Source organism: Temnothorax nylanderi, unplaced genomic scaffold, assembly GCF_030848795.1.
Source record: "Temnothorax nylanderi isolate EJ_2023f unplaced genomic scaffold, tnyl_v1.0 TNYL_tig0006_pilon, whole genome shotgun sequence".
Lineage (NCBI taxonomy): Eukaryota > Metazoa > Arthropoda > Insecta > Hymenoptera > Formicidae > Temnothorax > Temnothorax nylanderi.
In genome coordinates, this window is record NW_027249068.1 from 1,481,755 (window position 1) to 1,505,774 (window position 24,020).

General features: G+C 34.4%; 2 protein-coding genes and 1 long non-coding RNA gene across 3 annotated transcripts in view; 2 read left to right on the forward strand and 1 right to left on the reverse strand.

Annotated features, from left to right (window-relative positions):
* Positions 1-5,763: 5,763 nt before the first annotated feature.
* LOC139776952 (uncharacterized) lies at positions 5,764-9,116 on the forward strand. Its single transcript, XM_071714030.1, has 3 exons — positions 5,764-6,631; positions 7,119-7,207; positions 7,434-9,116. The coding sequence occupies exons 1-3, from the start codon at positions 6,349-6,351 to the stop codon at positions 8,211-8,213; spliced, it is 1,152 nt and encodes a 383-aa protein (XP_071570131.1). The 5' UTR covers positions 5,764-6,348; the 3' UTR covers positions 8,214-9,116.
* Positions 9,117-11,663: 2,547 nt separating this feature from the next.
* The window catches only part of LOC139778245 (uncharacterized), a 121,932-nt gene continuing 109,575 nt past the window's right edge, over positions 11,664-24,020 (forward strand). Inside the window, exon 1 of the long non-coding RNA XR_011719523.1 lies at positions 11,664-11,718. This is a non-coding gene — a long non-coding RNA (uncharacterized lncRNA). The remainder of the gene's footprint in view (positions 11,719-24,020) is intronic.
* LOC139778214 (uncharacterized) lies at positions 15,419-22,162 on the reverse strand. Its single transcript, XM_071716089.1, has 3 exons — positions 20,862-22,162; positions 17,010-17,226; positions 15,419-16,853 (listed from the first exon to the last, which is right to left on the reverse strand). Exons 1-3 carry the CDS (start codon positions 21,328-21,330, stop codon positions 16,529-16,531), a joined length of 1,011 nt encoding a protein of 336 aa, XP_071572190.1. The 5' UTR covers positions 21,331-22,162; the 3' UTR covers positions 15,419-16,528.

Here is a 24,020-nt window from a genome sequence, read left to right on the forward strand (position 1 = left end):
ATGAATAATCTTGAAATTGGAAAAGCACAGCTATTTACTTAATCATTGAATAGAAAAAATTAATTATTTTTAAAACAGCCTAAAACGTGTAACTATATGTTATAGATTTATGAAAACTGTATAGATATTTGCAAAATAGTTTGTAATATTGAATTACAGAATGTCTTACGCGATAAAAGATGGTAATATATGCCATCTGCCTACGGAGATGAGTACTGTTCTTTCAGTAAACGACTTATCTTCTCCTTTAGAAACGCAAAATTTACACAGGTGCTTGTAAAATATTTTTAGAATATATTCATAAATTATATGTATGCCAAAGAATGTATAAAGGAAAAAAACATTTTTAATTTAATTTATATATATTACCGATCTGTTGAACATATCTAACGTTGGTAACATGGAAAGTACAGAAGGTATATCAACTGCAGAAAATTTACTATATCTTGGTATAAAATTACAAAAATATTATGTTTATAACTTAATAAAGAAATGTCTCATGAAGAAATTTTAATAATTTTTAAACCTATATTTTTGGATCTACATTGATATTTGTGTGTATACAAAAGGAGTTTAATACTTTCTCTCTTAATTTTAATTATTTATTGATACTGACTTCAACATTTTACATTTAAATTCGCATTTGCAATATTTTAATAACAATGAAGTTATCAGTTTTCAAAAGAGATCTACCTAGAATCAATAACAAGTTACCAACACTTTTACTATCGATACTTTACCGATGGCTCGAATAGGTACTCTTCTTATTACATCGCTAATTTTCATGTCATTCTATATGTTATATTTGTTTATCTACTAAAAAAGTATATAAAAAAGGGTATGTTAAAATGTATCATGTACATATATACATATGTAATATAATTTAACTTAGAAACAGGAAGGAAATATGTTATAAAGATTATTTATTTTTTGTGAATTGATAAGTTAGTAGAGATTATTCTTGTTAGAGAATTTTTATATAAAAAATACATATGTTAATATTGTTAATAAAGTTGAAATCACTATTCTTTTAAAGATTTCCGATTTCAAAATGCTCTCTTAATTTTGATGTGTAATTTATTAAAAAGAATTGTGTGTATTGCTATGCTGCGATAAATCTTATATCCTGGTTTATTTATTTATGCATTATTAAACTTATTATAAAATAATAAAAATTTTTAAACCGTTTTAGATAAATTCAAATTCACAATAATAATAAGAAGCTAAACATTTATTGGTCTAAAAAAAAACTTGTAAATTCGTATAAAAAGAAAAACATTATAAGCAAAAATTAAGTTTGTTGACATAATAATCTTGGAGATAAGAAAAGGACTGGTTATCCTTTACAAGAGAGCCATCGTTTTCCCACGATGTTCTCCCTTAATCACAGAGCACTTTAAAATTCGATAAAAGGATTAACATATCCTAATTACAATTTTACGGACAAATGATTAAACAATAAGCAAGTGTAATAATAAACAAACAAATAATCTCAGAATATTGATTTTTTTTGTAATTTTTTAAAATAATTAAAAATTATTGCAATAAATTTGTATGAAAATAATAGTTAAAAAATAGTGTGACACATTATGTGTCAACGGTTTATACAATCTGAAGAATATGCCTTCGGATCAGTTTTAAATGTCGAAGAGTTATCCCACAATCCTTGTTTTCGAATTAAGCTCCGGGTTTCCCATCAGGAACATGATTTTGAAGAATGACACTTTGATTACCGAGAATTGAAAGCTAATTGTCCCGTTAGCGTGACATCTGACACGGAACAGAGGAGGAGCGTGTCATAATTTCGACAGGGTGATTTTGCTGTCAGTATCGGGACTCTCTCGGGTAACGGAGTTAAAGCACAAACAAAACAATGCATTTTTCCCCGGGTAACAGGAGGAGGAGAAATCCTCCTCGGCCCTTTTCGACTGCGCGACTTCGACGAGTCGAAACTAACATAATCCAGACGCGCTTCTAGAGGCGCCCGGAACCCTTGACGCACCCGTGGCTGGAATTCGAAAAATCGCCCCCTCGAAACTCGAACTTGATGCAGCGCATTTAGACATACACATACATATCTTGCTGTCATAATTTATATATACATATATGTATATATTTCTATATATTTATATACTTGATCCCCGTATTTTAAATGCAATTGTTTCTAAAATCGAAAGATTGATCAAATCTGTATCGTTAGAAATCATTTTAAAAATAAAATATTGTTATATTAAATTTGTTTAGCTATTTCGTTTTTATATGTTTCGTTAAATGGTACAGAATATAAAAAATTAAACTGAATGTTTAAGTGATTATATTCTATATTTTAAAAAAGACATCACAATTTTAGAATTTTACTACATTATTTTTTATTTTATTTTGCATCGCTAATTTTTAATATTTTTATCTAAACGGATTGTACTTGTATCGATATTTTTGAAGTATGTCACATAGCGATTCTTTAAAATAGCCACCATAGTGAAAATTATGTGACGTAAGTCAAAAATGAAAAGAATAATCAAGTGTCACGCGAAGAACGTCAATATAAAGAATATCATAAAACGGTTATTCCCATAAAGTTTTCTTGTTAACTGACGCGATCTTATTAATGCGCCCTGTTAGTCACGCGTGTAATTATATATACACGCACAAGAGCGCGGCGCGTGCGTGGACATACGTTGAGCTTCATGCGTGGTAGGCGCCAAAAGATAGCAAGGCAGGCGCCTTCTTAACTGTGGGAAAGAAGCGCCGGCGTCTGGAAAGTCCTGCGGAGGCGCCGCGCCGTGTGAGCGTCCTCACGAATCTATTAACTAACTTTCGCTTGTTTTTCGTTCGGCTACAGATAACGATAACGTTGTTCCTTGGTAAAACGAACAACGAGTGTCCTCGGGAATATATCTTTCGTAATGCAAAATCATAACTTTGGCGTTGTAAAAACTCGGTGTATCAAATACGATTATTTATACATATAACATTTTGAAAATATATTGACTATCACTGTAAGGTAAAATTTAATTACCACGGAATTCTGGGTCTTAATTGCGTTAGCTTGATCAAGAGAATGCTACGAGATATTTGCATTATTTAAATTTACGTTATTCTATGATACATTGGAATTGACAACCGAATAATCAGGTATCCAAAATAAGCAGAATCGTTGCACTTTGATTTCTCGCACGCTAAACTGAGGTCGTGAAAAGAGATCTCGGCATATAATGCGGTGTCCAGTTGCAAGACGGACCCGTCCGTGTTGCCGCATAAATGGGCCCTTTGTGCTGTCGTCTCGCATCTAAATAGCCGCATGCGGCCTCGGATGCCCTATCCGTGTATAGTTTATAGAAAAATCTCGCACGGTGGCGTGTATTGGCCAAGCACGTGGGGGGTCTCATGCCGCCCATGGTGAGCCGTCTGCATTTTCGGAATCTGCTCTTTTTCTTACCACTATCGATGACTGCTACACATTACTAGACAATGCCAGATGAACGTTACTGTAATAGACCGGAAGAAAATCTTACAGGTGGAACCTGAGAAAAGCTAATGTGGGTTCCGGCCCATTACGCAAAGGAAAGTGCCTCAGTCGGTGTCAACAATATAATTATCGTAAGCATTTTCGGAATCTGCTCTTTTTCTTACCACTATCGATGACTGCTACACATTACTAAGACAATGCCAGATGAACGTTACTGTAATGGGTCGGAAGATAATCTTACAGGTGGAACCTGAGAAAAGCTAATATGGTTTTCGGCCCATTTACGCAAAAGAAAGTGCCTCAGTTGGTGTCAACAATATAATTATCGTATAAAGTTTTCCTTCTTCGTAGGTTTTTAATATACCTAAACAACAACATAATTAGGATATCGCTTTATCAGATATTTGAATAATATTGATTAATGAGATTAATTTCTTTGATTTTGAAATTTATATTATTGTAAATTGTTAATATGTTTTATGTGCGTATTTAAGAAAGATCCGTGAATTAAATGTTAACCTGTGCATTCAACTTCTAAATGCTAAAGATACAAGCGTTATATTGAACGAATAACAAATATACCTCTATTAATATTGTCACCTGTAAAAGAAAACTCTTTAAGACACAAAAACAGCGAAAATCTGAAAAACGCACTGTTTAACGTTGTCTGCATATTCGAGCTTGCAGACTGTAAGACTGCAGATGAGGATGCTCTCTATTGAAGAGGTCAGACTATGCATTTCCGCGCTCGAGCGCATCGTGACTTTTGTCGTTTTCCCGAGTGAGTGGGTCAGACAATTGCATGTATCTGGATGTCTAGACGGTGGGTCGTTTCACGTTTTCTGTTTCAAACAGAAATCACATTAATTTGAGTCTTCCGTTGCTTAGTGTTGACAATTGCCGACGGAGAGCATTCACAGAGAATAAATTTCTCTATACTTTTTTAAAACATTTACCTTATTTTTAGTTATTTACTGTTATTTGGGATATTATTCAATAAATATTTCTTATTTGATCATTAATTATAAAGTCTTCTTTTAGCTCAATTTAGTTCAATTAGAAGAAACGCTATATAGAGTAAATGCTATATTAATTGAGATCCGCGGCTATATCGCAAATCTATATTTTTTTAAATTTTACCAAAAGCAGCAAATTTAGACAAATTAAAGAAAGAGACATTGTTTTTATGAGTTATTTATTTTATAAAATTTATTTGACTTTTCCGTTTGTGCAATGAAATATGACACATATTACATTTATTCTATTGAATTCTATTTTGATCTTTGTTATAATTATTAATTTGCAATGAGCTTTATGGCTATCCGAGGGCATGCACGATGGTCGAGAAAAAATACCAATTAATTACACTGCGCGCTGCTTCCAGGAAAAACGATGATGATTAATCGAGGGAGAATGAGAGGGAACGTATTGCGCAAATGATCGTTTAATCGTTGCTTTTAGAAACACGACTCGCAGCATGTTTCGATTGGTCGGATTCGCCTCGTATAGGCGGGTCTTTCGTACTCTCCTCCGCCTTGCGTTACCAACGACTATGGCTGTCGCGACGCAAAAAGATATTTTGCTGTCTTCTCAATTATTCAGACACTTCCGAGGTCAATAATTATTATACGTTGCAGTCGTTGCCCTCATTTCGATTGTGATTTTTATACGATTTCTGTCAAGAAGAATTGAAGGCTCAACGTTTTTTAATCAGCCAATTAAAGTTGATTCAACTGCTTGAATAATAATCAATTTTGATTTAAAATGTTTCGTGATTTAAAAAAAATATAAATTTATATAAAATTTAAATCTGTATTTATATTCCGTATCACACAATTGTGAAAAATTATAAAAAGCTGTTCAAAAATTTATTTATTTAAAATTTTAGTAATAATCCTAAATCACTGTTGAATTAAAAGTCTGTGGTATCTAAAACATTTATAATAATTCTTATTATTCGTCTTATAAGATTTATTCTAATGTACATATGTATATTTAAAAGTCACTTGAAGAATTAATATCTTCTAATGTTAATCCAGAAATATTATTACAACATTTACGTAATTTAAAATAATGATATATTTTCCAATGAATTATTCCGTAAAAATTTCAATACATAGAGTTACCGTTAAAATTGTACTTAACTGTGGTAGTGAAAATCTTCAGTCGTACACCAACGCATCCTCACACTCACATCAGTGTATTATAGCCATGACGTTCCTGTGCGACGGGACCAACACTTGACTCCCTTGCAAGACCAAGTCACATTATACGTCTGCCCTCCGACCCGACCACTCAACCGTGACCATCCCCCGAAACAGGGATAGTGCATCGATAAACGACTATTCGCTGCTCTCGCTAATTTTACAGATACTGTATGTACCGTTGGACGCAGTGACGTGTTTGTCTTGTCGTGTGCTGATATCAAATTTTGACGGTTGATAAGATCACGAACGAATTTTTAAGACTTCCACGTACAAATTTGGAAGTCTCTTCGCGGCTTCGTAATTAAATTGACAGTTTACAACGTGAGCGCACTATCAAGATTTCTGTGCGTGAATTTGACTCTTGATAAATATATGAATTTGCAATCAAGTTTGACAGTTAACGAAGCTATCAAGATTTCCACGAAGAGAGAGAGAGAGAGACTAATTTGAACATTTATTAAATTAAAATTTAAAGAAATAATCAGAATACGATTAAACAATTGAATCGCGATGGTGTAGCGAGTTTCCAAGCTCTGCAAAGTGAAACTTCAGTTGCTGACTTAAAAAGACGAGATTTGTTTAAGAAGAAATACAATGCGTCGAGAATTTTTTCTGACAAAGTGACATTCGACACCACGAGTGACTCGATTAAAAATCGAAAAATGCTTTAGAATGTTGTCCTCTTCGGTGTCGACTCCGTTCAGCGTTCGTGATATTCTCAGTGAAGATCAGCAGCTCGGCGTCATGGATTGTTACGCGCATCATCAAAATCAAGCTCAACAACATGTGCATCAAGAGTATTATTCATACAACGTTGTCCCAGAAAATAATTGGGAAATGGACAAATTTAAGGATCAACCGATGCCTAGCTATCAACATTACTCGGATCTCAACCATGTTCACCAATTGAGTCAGGTGGTACCGCCGTATCAAGAGACTTCTATTACTGAAGATGGTAAGTATCCCTTTACTTTATATATATAAGTTTGATTTAAAAATGTGTCATTTTTTCATGATTTGTAATTATTCAATAATAATTATATAACATGAAACTATATATATTAAGATTTGTCTCTCATTCTTGTGCTTTATGGTGATCTTTATTACACGAAAGTAATGAAAAATGATTTACAGATAAGATTTTCCATATCATGGTTTCTTTACAAATTGTTGCAGTAAATACTTGCATTTTTTCTATTTTTTCTATCATTACATAGTGCTAATTTATAAGAAACAAATATTGTGTTAAAGGATGAATTATGAAAAAAATAAAATTAATTTTTAAGTTTTAGAAATTATATTATCAATTTAAGAATTGCTCCTGAAATATGCTTTGCTAGAATTACTTCTCAAATGTTTTATAGTTCCTTTATTTAGCTTTATTGATAAAAATTTAGTAATAAATTCTCTGATAAAATAATATCTATGTAAATTATTTTTAGGCAATATTGTTACGTCCAGCAAAACAGAACTGCGCAAAAGCCAATCTGGTAAAAGAACGAAGCGGAAGCCACGAGTGTTGTTCTCGCAAGTAGGTTTGATTTTTTTACGTTTAATAGATAACTTAAAATTGTTCGATTTTATTTGGATAGGAATTTAGTAAAATGATTTTATAAAAATGATTTTATTTACAGGCTTAATTTCAATTTAAAATTATTTTTTGTAAAAAATCATAGACATTACGCTTAAAATAAAATATTAAAAATAAATTAGCGCAAAACGCTAAATTATAAATAACCCCATAATCCACTTCGCAGACACAAGTTTATGAACTGGAGCAGCGATTCAAGCAGCAGAGATATCTGAGCGCACCTGAGAGAGAAATGTTAGCCCAGACCCTGAAGTTAACCAGCACTCAAGTAAAGATTTGGTTCCAGAATCGGCGATATAAGAACAAGCGCGCCCGGATCGAGGACGCCGAGAAACTGCAGGCACAGAACATGAAGAATCAACCGTTGAAAAAGATCGCCGTGCCGATCCTCATCAAGGATGGCAAACCCAATGTACAAGAGTCCTACAACGCATCTTACTGGCCGAATATCCGATCGGATCTAAGCGCTCCGATACAAACGGACTTTAGGACAAACGATATTCGTCTCAGTCCGGACTTTAGGTCCAACTCAAACGAAGTGAGGATTGACTCCAATATTAGCCCGGAATACAAATCGGAAATAAATTCAGAGATGCCCGGAAGATCAAGCCTTAACGACATGCCGGACAGGCAGCACGTTCCAGAATACAGGAACAATTTCGTGACGGAAGCTCCGCCGAATGTGCACGATTGCAATCGATTAATCAAGACGGAATTTAAGACATGCGCGAACGTCAACGAAACCGTGTCATATCCAGACCCGAAAACTGTTCAGCCCGACAACAAACAGCTTATGACTGATAGGCGGATGTCTATGGATGTCTCTAATGTCTCTAATGGCGAGTATGGGTTTTCAAATTACATTGCTCCCACCAATTACCAAATGCAGTATGTGAATTATATGGAGCAGGTACCTATGGATCAAAATCTGCAGCGATTGTGGTAGGTGCACTCGAAAGAGAATTATCTGATGTGAAAATTTTAAATAATTAAAATCGCATTACAGTTTATGTCTTCGGATCTACAGTGATTCTGTTGATAAAAACAATTTAGATTTAGCAACTAATTAAGTCATCACTTGAATTCTTTCAAATAGCCAATTAATTAGGTGCTCCTAGAAAGAATTTTACATTTATCAATAAATATTTAAATTTTATTATCAATCTAATTATCAATGTCGATTATTGATTAATTTAGAATCGATACGATGATGATTGATAACAAAATAATTAAACTCCCGAGAATGGATTTCCCGAGATGGATTATATTTTTATCTTTTTATATTATGTATACGATATTTTTTACGCACGTAACATAAATGGGTGAGATATTCATCAATTTTTTATATCATTTATCTAAGAAGTTAGAAAACATTAGGTTAATAATTCGACGTTAAATTAAATTGCTGATTCTTAGCAAAGGATAACTAACGTTGAAAAAAGAAATAATACACCAAAGAAATTAATCAAAGATGTATTCTTTAATTATTATACATATACATAAACGAGTAACGCTAAGTTAGAAATACACTAAAGAATAAGCTTACGATATTGGCAGCTGTTTTTTAGTTAGCTAAGGATTTCCCTTTTTGAAATAATAACGCGGCGTGCAAGGGGGCGGAAATTGCTTCAAGTGGCCTTTGCGGAAACATCGAGCACTTTTCCGCGTATGTTATGTGCCTCGGAAAGTTTTTTCCTCTGACTTTCAAGTGCAGACGCTAGTTGTGCAATAAATTTCGTTCAGATGGTATTTTGCTGAATAGGAACAGAATTGTGTATATTGTCAAGTTACGAGAAATGTTCAGTTTTCTATTAAACATGTAACACAAATATGTGAAAGTATTGTATTTTTCCTGTACTACACTTATAGAGAATTATTTTATCTTGACTCTTAAATAAAGTTTTACATTTGACATGGGGCTAATTTTAGAATAATTAATTTCTTTTTTATAATTATTTATAAGTAAGAAGATAACACAAGGTTTAAAATCATATATTTAGTAACAGATTAAACTGTTATCTTGTTTTAAAAAATGTAATCTTTATATTAAGCAAAATATATTTCGCAATCAAGTTTATCGATTGACATAAGTATACCATGAGGAAATAATGATTTTAAAGAATTCAACGTTTATTAAATTTCGGCATCGAATCATCAACTGCTACCTCGGCTTTGTTTGCAATTACATTATTTTCTACTGTTTTCTTTTATTCTCTACTGTTATATTATCATTACTTAATAAAATTGTTATTATTATAATTGTTATTATAAGAAATCAAACGCATGTTATTTACGTGACGTATTTGCTACTAATGCATTTACTTGAATACCTCGTATATTTACGATCGATGTCGATTTCCGCCGAATTAAATTTGATCCAGATGCCTCTTGTGAGTTCGCGGTTCGATACGGAAATATGGCGAAATGGCATTTATAAATAGGTAAGTTCTGACAGCTTGAGCGAAGCCATGGGCGCCTTTTGGGTTATCGCGCGAACACGACGGGTCATCTGGCAGTCAAGTGCTGCCCACATAGACGATTTACATCAGTGTAATCGCGTTCATGGTGCTACTGGTGCCATAAAGAGCCATGGGAACGAGCCGATAAGAATGTCACTGTTAATTTTATAAGACTCACGTGGCCGCATTGTATCTACCTAAACGAAATGCAACCTGCACCACAATCCCGTTCCAGACATCCACCTATTATATAGCCGCACTTGCGATAGGGGTTCCAATTTGGGGAGCTAAATTAATCCGTACGATCGTCTCATCGATGTATGTTGTCTACACGAAAAAGATAAAAAATTTATGTACCATAAAAGAGATAAAGATTTCGATGAAACTTTCATCGGAAAACACGAAAGTAGAAGTTGGTTAATTTTCTTATTGAATCATTTAATTCTCGTGCCATGTATTCAGAATTAGATTGTTGTTAATTTTTGGAGGTTAAATAAACTAATCCTTTTGAGCATCAAATGTGTTTCTCGCATTTCTCAAACTTATAACGTCGATGCATCAATGCATCACTCCACATGCACCGTATATCTATGTCCTGTGATCAGCACGGTTCCATTACGATATCATGTATTCAGATAATCAATCACGAAACGTTCAACATAGAAATTTGATCCTATTTGCTTGTAAGCCAAAGGGGGACCGCGACGAACGTTTGCGCGAAGTCCCAAGAGAGAAAGCACGCGACGCTGTGCAAATAGATGAGCATATGCATAAAAGAGCCAATGTCTACAAATCAGATTTGTACTTTAGTTATAAATGGGGGGTTTTTTTTTTACATACAGATCACATTAATCATCTCGACATTAAAAAATTAGAAAAGGGTTGCGAAACAGGAAAACCTACTTGTTGCATTTTGTATTAATATAATTAATAAAGTTGACCATAAGATACGAAACATTAACATAAATATCTAATTTTGTATTAAAAATCAAATTGTGTTTACTTTATTCTGAATATTGCTGATTTATTAATTGAAACAGATTAAAAGTTAAAAAGAATGACATATTTATCTAGTAATCTGAAATATTGCTTTTTTTTTGCAATTTTTAGGTATTTTCTAACTATACAACTATTAAAAAATTATTGTTAAAGTTACTAGAAATATAAAATTATTTCTTTGAAAATGCTTACTTCTACATTCACAATCAGCCTTTACTTTAATAATTATTTATAAACGTATAGCGAAATTATTGAATTGAATGACGTCTTTTTACGAAATTTATCTAAAGTTATAATTGTGAGCAATTTATTTAAAAAAGAAATATGCGTTTATTGTCGTAGAGAATTCTGCTTTACCGTGCGTGAAACTATAACCGTTTGTCGCTTGCACTAGAACGCTGGAGAGATCAGGGGATGTGAAATCGCCTCCCTCAGAAACTCACAAGCCTAAATATCTGATTTACCAACCTATGAAACAGTCATTCTCAGTCGACACTTTTTACTATTGACATGTCCTGCACTCTATATTTTGTTACAGAAGATATTTCCAAAATGTTAAAATATATATCTCTATATATACAAATGTTATAAAATATTTATCTCTATATACATATTTAATAACATTAAACATATACTAGGTACTAGGTATATATATTTCTTTTTAATATATAAGTCTTATTTCTTTTCAAGGAACATTACATGTTATACGTTTAAATCAATGAAATATTGGCGAGGGTTGTTCTCAATGATTGTTTATCATTGTTTTAAATTTTATTCATTATTTTACATTTTTATAGTTTATATTTTCTTTATAAAATGTATTAACTGCTCTGTGTCTTTTATATCTATGCAATTAAATTACACGTGACATTACACTTAATATATAACTTGTGATATCGAGATTGAATTAACATAAATAATGTTTCTTTTTATTTTCAGAATACAAAGAAAGTCGCTGGTGAAGGTAGTGGCAGTAAGCTGTCCTCGTAGTTCGTAAGTACGAGAAACCTATGAAATATTTGAAAGAATTTCTTTGAGTCGTGGCGGCTGCATGAAACACCGCTGATTGGCCGCTCGTACGCCAATTTTCCTCAACGGCGCTTTGCCACGAAAAATCACTAAATTGCTTCTTTGAAATGCCGGAAAAGCGGAGGAAACGGTTCCCTCCGTAGTTCGCTCGATAAGTTCTTCTTGGTAGACTTCAAGCGTCGTTACTCGCTTGATGATCCGCGCGATGTACTCGGGCTGATTTTCTCCCATCTCCGCAAATCCTGCACAAAGTAGAGCAGGCATCGATGATCGAGAAAAAGAAATATTTTCGCACATATGAGACTAAATATAAGAACGCATGCTGAACTAAAAAAAGTTAATAAAATATAATTTTATCCTACTTCCGATTTAATAAGAAGACATTCATTATTTTCCGTTATTATTTTTCTAAAGGATGTTTTCATGTTTTAAGAAACGTTAGTTAAATTCGAAAATTATTATTAATCTGAAATTTTAGATTTTTAATCTTTTTTGTGAGAATAACACTCCAAATTTTTAAATAATTTTATAATAAGCGTTTTAGTTTTTCTTATTAACAGAAAATTATTAAGTTGCTTTATTTTTCCGATCAGTTAAAACACTTGATCTTATACATATAAAAGAAAATATAATTTATCTAGAAATATAAAGTGATATGCGATACTTAATATTTAAAAATTCACGTTAGATTCGTAAATCATATTCGTCTCTAACGCGTTTCGAATGTTTTCTGCGAAATGGAGAGGTGGTGTCCCCTTTAACGTCTTCAATAGTCCATGTGACACTCCGGCTCCTAGGTTTCCTTGGCAACCATCCCAATTGAAACGCGTGTCAGAAGTCGGAAGAATGGTATATAAGAGAGGTAGGAAAAAGTGACGACAGAGACGAAAGTAACGACTGAAATCTCAAACTTGGAACCGGCAATTGCGTTTATTTCGAGGGGGTGGCGAAATCAGATTTACATCGTACACTTGTTTTACTTACGAAAGTTAAGAGAGCCTGTTATATCTCTACAGCTTTTTTGTTTTAACGATTGCAAGTTAAAATGTATCTTTTAATAATCTGTCTTTTAATAATCTGTCATCTGCGGTGTTGCATGCAGCTGCCACGACTCAAAGAAATTCTTTCAAAAATATATCTAACGAGATCCGTAAAATATTACAAGTCATGTTTTATGTTGAAAAAGGCCTGGATTATACTTTTAAATTTGGTTATTCGATTTACATCCATTGTAAGAGATACCGCAGGCGCTTGAAAAAGTCAGAATTTTTTTCCGTGCACGCAAATGGTTCGTGCAAAATTGATAATGGCCGGTATGTAGCCTCGAACGGCTGAATTGTCCTCTTTGAGTATGATTTTTTTAAATGAGATTCAAATTGATCTCGCGTTGATAATCTTTTTGCAGTAAATCTGAATCTCGGTATACTTATCTACAAATTCATTGAAATGTAGAGAATATTTAGTTAGAAATATTTAAAAAATATCTCTAGCTTTTTTTTGAAATTTTATCTTTTGAATATTGAAACGAGTTCTTGAACTAAAGAAATTTAAAAATAATTTAAATCCTTGCAAACTCTTAACAAAGACCAAGTGTTAGGAAATTTACTTTAAAAGAGAAATCGATGATATAATTATAAAAACATGATATATCCAATAGCCAATCCAACAATTCAACATTATAATATCCAAAAATTATAGTATTAATAATTACAAAATATAGAAAACTGTAATAAATAAATATTTTTTTATTATGAGAGACAGAAGAATTTGTACGTAAGTATCTTTAATGCACAAAAAAATTAAATTAATTTAAACTTAAAAATGTTTAAAAATTAAAATATTTTATTATAGCACTTTTTTATGATGGCAAACAGAAAATTACTTTCAAATGTATTATATATATTATATATAACTGCGTTATATATAACAGAGTAGATATTTTATTATTTAACAAAATAGATTTTGCGTTAACTTCGCAAGTTTCTATTCCATACCATTCATTTAACGCGCGAGGCTTTCTCGTAACAAACGAAAGACGAGCGTTTGGAGAACGGTGTAGCGAGGGGTTAAGGTGTAGAGCCATAGAGGGTGATCAAGGGAGAGGGTGGTCTTGCGCTATTAACAGCTAATGAAAATTAGCTTTCGTCGGTTGATTGAGCGTTAAATCGTTCCTTTCTCGTTTTACGGGACAAGTCCATCAGTGGTGCACTCGAACGAATGTACTTCTGCTTCAAATTGTGAGCTTGTTACCTTCAATAGCAAATTCCTGAATTAAGGATTGAAAATGGTTTGTTGTATTCTGAACTAATATATTTCAGGTTTTAATATAGATTTCATTATAGTTAAATACTCACCTCCAATAATTAAACATTGCCAATCAATAATAACATTATTTTCCTAACAATATGATCTTAGTTTTTCAAAAATGAAAAATAGAGAATAAATTCGAGAGTAAAATTTTTTATATTGTATCCGTTTTATTAATAGACCTATTTAATTGGACGCGTTTTGTACTTGAGTTATTTTATTTTTATAACTTTTTATTTATCTATTTACAATTTGTCTCACAAGCTAAGCGGAGATTTGTAGTATTATTGAAAGAGTTTCTATTTATTTGTATCAAAAGATTGGAACAATATGTTGATTGCAACAATTAACGCGACGACTTCTACCCGTAATCTGTGCTGATAGTTTAAACGTACGCGACGGAAAATTAGTGGGGCTGTATAGACTTCATAGTCGCTTCTGCAGTCCATTATGCTTCGTTTAGAACAGTTCTAAACATTGTAAAGCCATAATGCTCTTGCGCTAAACGAGGCCTTGTGTCGATGTACAGTTGCTGTTAGTGCCACGCAAAACTCATCGTAATAATTTGCGGCTTGCGTCATGAAAAATATGCCGACCATAGTTTGTTGATACTCAGAAATGCCAAAAATACGAATTACGAACCAAATGGATGATAGACGATCTGAGAGCTTTCCTGTTGCTTGCCAAAATTAAAATTTCTTTTATTTATTTAACTATCCGTGTACAAAATTATTATTTTTTTAATTATTTGTTACTTTATTTATCTTATTTTTTATAAAGTATTCAATTAGATATCTTTACAGATATCTATCGTATGTATCTATCGTAGAGATATCTTGTTTTTTTTTACATATCCGGCATAATTGATGCTGGTAAATAATATAGCTATAGTGGTAAATAATATAGTTAATTATAACTTGTTAAATATTCTATAAATCACTGTGATTATTAATGTTGTGTGTATGCATGCAATTAGAACTTAAGAAATCTAAACAAATAAATTAAAAACTACTAATTCCTTGACACTCGGAAACCGTCTCGTAAGAATGTACACGGCGGGATGTAAAAAGCGTTTCGGTGAGGGCAATGTAACACTTTTATTTACAACAGATGAGTGTCAGATCTAGATTTTTTCTCGTCCGTCGGTTAAGCCTGCTCGTCTCCGTCTCCTGAATAAACATATCTGATGTCTGCTGGGCCCACCCAGACACAGCCATTAAAACTCTTATGAGAAAATCAGTTGCAATATCGTTAAGAAAACTCCATTTTCTACCTGCAACTTTGTATTTTTTTCGAGATGGAGAGAAAGGACTCTGGGGGAGGAAGGGAATTTCAAAAAGAAAACTTTCACGATAAATCCTGGTCGATATACATATATTTAAAGACATTTACGCATCTGTACTTAAACAATAAATTGAACTTGAACATGATACATGCGTAGCGCATGTTAAACAAATTTAATTAGCATTATATATTTAATTCATTTTACATTACACACGTTCCGCTACTAATTGCACATATTCCGTTAGTAATTTGAGGAACACGTTTCCCATTTCCATTTTAAGAATCGTGCTCCGTAATTTCTACGTCAGACAATATCCTCTCGATCAAGATAAAAAGCATGATGATTTGGTGTTTTATATTATAATATGATAGTTGTGCACATCATCTTTATTTTTCTTCATTTCGAGATATGAAACTTTGAAGTTTAAAAACGTCAAAAGATTAATAAGAAGCTAATAAAACTATTAGGCTAATTTGATTTAAAAATTTTATTTTTCTATTTCTTTTCAAGGTTGAAGTTTGATACCTCAGATAACAGAAGAAAATATACAGATGACTTAATATTTCATGTTTTATACATTTATTTACAGACTAATTTACACGATCGTTTTTATAACGCCATTGAATTATAATAAATACGCGTGCGATGATCTCAGACAGCTATAAGATGATTGATAAATCCGGTTATTTATGTGTGTTAACGTGATTCTGAAGAAGAGACTTTTTATGCACATGTGAAGTGTGTGAAGATCAAAATGCAATTGAAAGACTTAGAAATAATGTGTTAAATTGCAGTATATTTTACAAATAAGCTATTAAAAAGTATTATAAGTTATTAATAACATTTAGTATAGGTATAGTCAAATTTCAAACATTTTTTTTATTCTATATTCTAAAAAATACAAATATGCTTCTTGATCGAAGTCGTATAATAAATAAAAACATTCTAAAAATTTTATACATATATGATTTTCATATAATTGAGCATATTGCCTAAGTCCTTCAATTGATTTCTCAGACAAAATCATAAACTTTCTAAAAAAGTGTTTTCAACACTCCTCACAATATTTCTATCTAAAAAGTATCATTCTGTAAATGATAATATTTTGCATCATTCTCTGAAGTACCATCATCTTCGTTTAGACATGGAATAATTATTGGTACTTCGAGAGATGTCTATCATTCACTTCTCGTCTTTGATCTTCGAAATTTGATTTGGATCGAAATCGCGTGTGATCGGGCTTTGTACCTGAACATGGGTGGCATGTAGGGGAGGGCAGAGTAGCGGGTGATACGGTAGACAATAATACGGGAAACCGCCGAGCGCTTTGTTCGCGGGATGAATCTGCGGGCTCGACATTTGCCCGGGAAGTTGTCCGGAACCACGAAGAGGTAATCCCCTCAGATGCTCATCCGGATGTACCAGGACGCGTACAGCCACACGCCTGGCGCTTCCCGAGTTTACGAGGGCGCCCAATTCCTGCTGTTGGCGCCGCTTGGTCTTATACCTGAAGTCATTAACGACAGTCAATGAAATCGTAATTGGAAAGGAAAGAAATATTTTTTTAAGAAAGTCGACAAAATTTACTTTTCCAGACTGATATTTTTCCAAACTTTCATATTAAATCAAGGAATATATTGAAATGTGTAAACAAAGATTTCACCGTCGATTCTGAAACCAGATCTTGACTTGTGTCTCCGTTAATTTTAAGCCACGCGCTAAATCTGCCCTTTCCGGACCCGACAGGTATTTTTGAGCGGCGAATCTCCTTTCTAGTTCATAGACTTGTGCGTGCGAGAATGCTGCCCTGCTGCGCTTTTTTCTGTTCTGCAAACTTTGGCCTGAATTTTGCGATTCGTACGCATCGTCCTCCGCCTCATCTGTAAGATAGGCGAATGAACTTCATTTCATAAATAAAATTGCGATCTATTGTTTGCTGTGTGGGTAAACTTTAAATTAATAGAGGCTTAAAAATAAAGTTTTTATCATAACTTTAATATAATTTCAATTTTATCATTTATATTACATTTATCAGAACTTAACACATTCTAACGTATGTAAATTGTTAGTATTGTAAATAATTTATTAGAAGAACAGAGGTTTTAAGCTTTTGCATATCGAACGGTGAAGTCTCATTTTTCAAATAATGCAAGCTTGCCGTTCAAATTCGTTTGCGGATAAATATTTGGATTTGCGCGAGAATCTGCAACTATACTGTAAAGCAATCGTTTAGCCCGAAAGTCGGAGTAACCATCAGTGAGCAGCCATAGAGACGGTGAACGATCGGAGAGAGAAAGAGCGAGAGAGAACCTCGTTGCTTTTGATGTCTCGTACAAACATTAACACATGTACTCGCTACTCCGACATGTTTACGCTTCTGTTCCGCGGTAATTCTCCTCTAAGTTTAACCGGTGGCACTAAAGTACAATCGTATTGCAGATCAGACTAGCTTCTTCTACTTGGCAACGCGCTTGATCCGCTACTTTGCGATGCATACCCCTTATTATGAACAAAAAATAACGTACAACTTTTTAAAACAAGATAATAAAAATTAATTATATCACTGACGATGAATATAATAATAGTCCGCTTTAATTTTTAAGTATATTTTAAAGTATACTTGCAGATTCTTTTTATTCGTATTAACATGAGGAAATTTTCACGCATTTGAAACTGAAAATAATAAATCTCGAATAAACTTTATCTTTTCGAAAATGTATCTCGATGTAAAGCTAAAATTTTTGTTTCGAGCATTTTTCTTCGCGAAGACGATTCGATTAATTCGATTTTAAACGATTTCTCAAAAATATGATAAAGTAATTCATCAAGTTCATGGACCTCATCTAGTCAATAAACAGTTAATATTTCGATATGTAAAAAAATGTTATTTTTAGTGTAGAAATGATGACTCTCCTAGAGTCGTAATAATTTATCGTAATAATTTTATCAATAAAATATCGTGTTCGAAGAAGAGATAAATGCTTCTATACATTTTAATTTAATACAGAAAAAAATTTTGATAAATTTTTCTAAAATCTGAGAGTATTCGCGAATAATTCGCGAAGTTCTCCAACAGTATCATAATTATTTCGCGCTCGAAACGCTCATCCTACGTCAATGTTTATCGTCGGTGGTCAGCAGGAGACGCGGAGCATTTAGAGAGATCTATATTTGATCACTTTCGACGTCGACTAGATGCCATCTCGTCCGGCTAATGCGTCCATCCTTCGGTGCTCGTCAAACATCCTATGGATGTTTATATCGAGTCTATATCGAGAGTTCAGTTCCAGGCGAGCAAGTGGCGTCGATTTACTCCGATTACATCGATGATCCTTCGAAACCACTAAAAACACTTTTCGACTCCTCCGTCGCGATGGAAAAGGACGCGAAAATCGGGAAGGATTTTCTCAGTTATTACCGTAATAAGTGGTTAAGAACAATTTGTCGCGACAACGACAATATTCTTTCGACTATCCATTATCATATAAAATGACTGGAGAGATTTCCCCTCGAAAGTGGACTCGTAATTTTCTGAGTGCACCTTGAATCGGTGCCAGCTCGTGTCTACCTCTTCACCCTCGAGCCATTGCAAACAATATACTATCGTACGGTTTCAGGTGACGATTCTTCGCTTAAGAGTAGGCGCTCTCTTTCTCTTTCTCTTTCGTAATGTTAATTATTCTATATTTAGTGCTATCTTTACACGACTTATCTTGATAACTAAATAAAATTTTACATGACATATTGTAGAAAAGCTTTTCTTTGTTATACCCCAGTCATGTTTATATATCTTAATGCTTTTCATAAACTCGATACCTATTGTTTTGTACAGCTGATCGCGCGTAGGCATGTTGTCATATGATTGAACCACGTAATGTTTGGCAAGGGGAGAGATCGGCTCTCGAAGACCTGATAGCGGTCAGAGTTCAGCGAAAGAAAGAGGGCGAACGCGCTAGCTATTAAAAATATCTTTTAGACTCGCAGAGATATTTTGCGTATTTGTATTCTTGAATAAATTAAAGATACAAAGAAAAGAGAGGTTTCTTAAAAACCAGATACGTTTTCCCTACAGTATTTCCTATAAATTATCCTTCTATTAACGCATTCTGAAACTACTGTAAATCGAGACTTATCGAAGGCTTTTCTAAATCATTTCGTATCGTTTTCTTCTTTGCAATGTGTGCAATTGTAGGAGCAAAGTTATAAAATATTTTCAATTTTATCACATTTTAATACATATAATAATTTGCTAAATCCAGGGTGAAGACATTAATTGTTGGTTATGGTGAATAACGATTAGAATTTTAAATCCTAAATGCTGAAAACTGTTTTTATCTTTTAACAATTATAAAGGAATACAAAATAAAAATTCTGCGTACACGCATTCTATCATGAATGCTGTTAATCATGATTGATTTCACAAAGCAGTCAGTCCGAGGGAGAGTATCTGTTTACCTTCATACTAAGATAACACTATTCAACCACGTAATTCTATACTTTCGTATCAATAACGAGGGCGAATATTACGAAAAAATGGACAGAGGGGGATGCAAAGCTAAACTATCTTTATCTTGCGTGTAGTACATAACGTGCATATGGTACAAAGTAATTTAATTGATTAAATATAAAATATTACTATTTTATGGCGCAATATAATGGTGCATTATATTTGCGTGCAATACGTAGCGCAGCGCGTATATATTAGTGCTAGCGGATGCAAACGATTAACTAAGAATTATGGCTATCCTATATGGAACACATAGCGCTACATCTGTCACGAATAAATCAATCACGAACGTTTACTCGGAAATAGTTAGCGATCGTAACCTTGATCTAAAACGGTTTAGTCTAAACGGAGGTAATCCGCGAATCCTTGCGTGCTTGAGACACACAGAGGAACAGAGTGTGGCCAGAGATCGAACAAGTGCAAGAAGTAGTCGGTACTCGTGACGTCTGCCGAGTCGAGTGCCACTTATGCTACTAAAATTACATTCAATTATGTTATCTGCGCTCGGGTTAACTTTAAAAACCCTTGAAAAGAGCTCGCCTGTTACGCGCGTATCTGCTCAAATGACCTCTTAAGCCCGCATCCTCGTGCCCGATACAAGATCCTCTGGCAGGTCACCATCTTCCAGGACTTTTAAGATATTGTTTTCGCTCGTGATATATTATGTATCGGTTTAACTACTTTTCCGAAAAAATTGATTTTGTTTTCCTTGAGACTTGACGCGATTAACAGTAGAACGATATGATACTTAATATAGTCTGCTAACAACAATCTCAGTTTTTGGAAGAAAATTCGATTCTGTGATTGCATGCATGTGAAATTATCTATCAACTGCCGTTAGATTAAATTATTTTACTTAATTCAGTATTGCAGAATTAATGCTGGAGAATTGAAATACATAATATTATTTTGACATTTTACTCCAGAATGAAAAGGAATTCGCGACGCGCTTTTTGTTGCAGAATTATGCATGATAATTTATATAGTCATGCGAATAGCATCACGTACCTAGATATTTATTTTTACTCATATCTAAGGCTTCGTCTTGCTGTCTATGAGAAGTCTCCATCGGCTCCTTAACAGGCTGATATGCCGTCAGGTTTCCCAGAGTCTCGAAGTGATTCTTGAATGTTCCCTGGGTCAAGTGCGGGATGCCTCCGAAATTTGATAAGTTTGCTTGCGCCAGGTTTCTCCTCAAGATATCCAACTCGTGCGCCATGCTCAACTCCGGGGTGGGCAGTCTCGGATAATGAATCACCTGATCATGATCGTAGCTTCCGTCAAGCTGCTCGTTCTCCACGCGCTCGTACTCGCGATTGTGTCTTCTCATCGACGTGGAAACGGCGGCCTGGATTTTTTCCACGTCGCATCTCTTCGAATCCGCGCAAGAGTTTCTCCGGCTCAGGATGTCAGCGATACTGAACGGGGTCGGTTGAGAGGGTTTCGGCGAGGCTTCGCTGCGTTTGTCGTCCTCCATCACTCCGTGCTTTGCTACTGTTCTCTTCCTCGCAACAATGACAGCTGCTTCGAAACAGTTCTTTCTATGCACTTGATGTCTTCCTTTCAGATCTTCTCTTCTTCTTCTTCGATCTTCTTCCTCATAGTTACAATCACCATTGATTGTCCACACACGAGAAAGCTCGTCGCGTCACATGTTATAGATTCTCACCGTGCAATTTCACTACTTTGTCTTTTCTTCACAAAAAACTTTGACTTTTTTCACCCTTATAAACTTGTCGAAAAAAATCGAACGTCAAATTTTCTCAGTCACGCATGCTGCCATTCTCGCTTGTCCGTCGTCGACACGTTGGAACGGAGGATCGGCCGACGAATGTTAGGCGTCTTCCGCGTTCACATAATCCCTGGAGGCCGTCGAGCAGCCAGAGGATCGCTGGTAGGCCGACTGGCGTTATTAATTGTTATTCCCGAGTGCTCGACCCTTCTGATTCGAGTGTGCTTCGGTCAAGTGTGCTTGTCGCCCGCGGAGACTTATTTTTCGAATTACCACACTCAGCCCGCAGCTCTCCCTTCCTCCCTCGAGAAGAGCCTCCCTCTTTTACTCGACCAACCCCCACCTAAAAGACGCTTTGCCCTCTTCTCGCCCTTCTCTCCTCCCGCTTCTCTTTCTGTTTCACGAAGACCTCTACTTCCACGTAGATGATCTCACTCCAGGCGCTTTTGTCTCCGTTCATCGAGAAATAAAGCTCAACGCTTATCAGATTCCGACGACGCCTCTCACCAGCTATCGATCACTGTTTTACTGCATGTCATAGAAATGATCTTTTTCTTCTCTCCTTAACGAGCTCAATGACTGTCTTCGTCGCCCACTCTCTCGTTCCCGGCTCTCCTAAGCGAGCTTGCACGCGCGAATACCGCGCGTTCTGAGGTAGGTGGAGCTTTGGGTATTCTACGTGCGATCGGACGCGACGCTTCCGTCACGACGCAAGCCTCGCCCTACGGCCAATCCACGGCTTTTCCCGCGACGTCGCTTTTCCACGGTGGCCAATCCAGACGGAGACACAAGTCGGGAAAGATTCTGCCGCGGAGTGGGATCGCGGGGGATTTTTAGATCATCGCGATCGACCCCGCCGGAAACGTACGGGCACTTTAGAGATTTTCTCGTTTTGTCATCCGTGTCAGCGAAGATGATAAAAGGCTGCTTAACTTCTTGCGACGAAGCAATCACTCACAGTCGTCATACATGACGACAGTTTCATTATTGATGTATGCTTCGTGATTACTTAGACTAGCATTTGATCAAAGCGTGCGTTAGCACATTAGGAAAGTAGTTAACAGATTCAATCAAATCAATCTATTGAATCTGATATCCCGTTTATAGAGTATGATAATCATTTTATAGTTTCTCAATCAATAGTTTGACATTTATATTTTGATATTTATATTTTCCATAAACATTCGTTTTTTTCACTTTTTACATCAACCGTTCTTGTTTAATTATTATGTTTATGATATAATTATTTTTATAAAAAATAATTATTTATCAAAGGTAACACCTGAAGCTAAAATCCACTTTAGACGATCTATGTGATTTATATCACAGAAATCAGAAAAAAAATTTGCAACTTTATATAAAATGTTTGAAGAATCAGAAAAATATATATAAGATATAAAGTACACATACATACATCAAAATATATGATTTATAAAATTATAAATAAAATTCTATCCTAAAATCTGACGCAAATTACAAGCGAGTGAGCTTAACATTCTTTTACAAATTAGTAAAATGCCACGAGAAAATGTAACATTTCAGTAACAAAGTACGATAGAAATTACGTTTCACATAGTCATGTCTCTATTCGACGAAAAATGATCCAAGTTAGAAATCGCAGTTGATAATTTCAAAAAGTTACCCCGTTCTCTTTGTACGTAGGTTCACGAGCGGAATGGTAGGTAGGTGCCTACGTACTTCTCGTCTCGATACGTTACGAGAGAAACTGCGCGGTGCATATATAGGGTGTGCTTTACATAACAATCGCCGCTAAAGACTCGCAGCATTGTCTGCCACGTGCTGGCACCCGAGTTCCTATGGCGGTTTAATTAAGTGTGAACCACAGGAACGTGAACTACGCCTGAGTTGATCCGATGATGACCTCGCGCGCTCGAGATATCGATGAGAAAATACTTTCGCTCTCTCCACCGTCTCTCCCCCTACCTCATGGTTGCGTGGTGTGGCGTGGTGCATCATTCGCACTCTTGTCGGAAAGACGCGTGTACATCAATTGCAAATTCTATTGTCACAAGTTGCATAATTAGAATCTTAATTATTTTTGTAAAAACATGTTATAACAAATTATAACATGTGTTTACAAAAAGTTAGTTATACTGATAAACGTTTATTTCAATTGCACAAATTGGAAAATTCTTTGTCAAAAAGATGATATGGTTTTTTTTCTCATCGAATGACTTTTTTATTAAGTTATCAACTAACAGAAGAAAGAATTGTAAAGAACTCTAGACATGCTTTAACGCTGTAATGTGATGATCAAAACGATTGTAAGAATATCTTTTCTCTACTTTTTCCAAACGATTAGACAAATATTTAAAAAAGTAACTGTTACCTTATGATATATATTTTTAATTACCTGAGGTATATATTATGTGTTATCCTTTACATCTATTTTTATATAAAATTATTTGGCATTA

Excerpts from the sequence above, each read along its gene's own strand:
- LOC139776952 (XM_071714030.1), top strand. The coding sequence starts at position 6,349 with ATGTTGTCCTCTTCGGTGTCGACTCCGTTCAGCGTTCGTGATATTCTC. Across the intron at positions 6,632-7,118 it reads GACTTCTATTACTGAAGATG|GCAATATTGTTACGTCCAGC; the intron begins GTAAGTATCCCT and ends AATTATTTTTAG. Across the intron at positions 7,208-7,433 it reads CACGAGTGTTGTTCTCGCAA|ACACAAGTTTATGAACTGGA; the intron begins GTAGGTTTGATT and ends TCCACTTCGCAG.
- LOC139778214 (XM_071716089.1), bottom strand. The coding sequence starts at position 21,330 with ATGGAGGACGACAAACGCAGCGAAGCCTCGCCGAAACCCTCTCAACCG. Across the intron at positions 17,227-20,861 it reads GAGTAAAAATAAATATCTAG|ATGAGGCGGAGGACGATGCG; the intron begins GTACGTGATGCT and ends CCTATCTTACAG. Across the intron at positions 16,854-17,009 it reads ATCTGGTTTCAGAATCGACG|GTATAAGACCAAGCGGCGCC; the intron begins GTGAAATCTTTG and ends TAATGACTTCAG.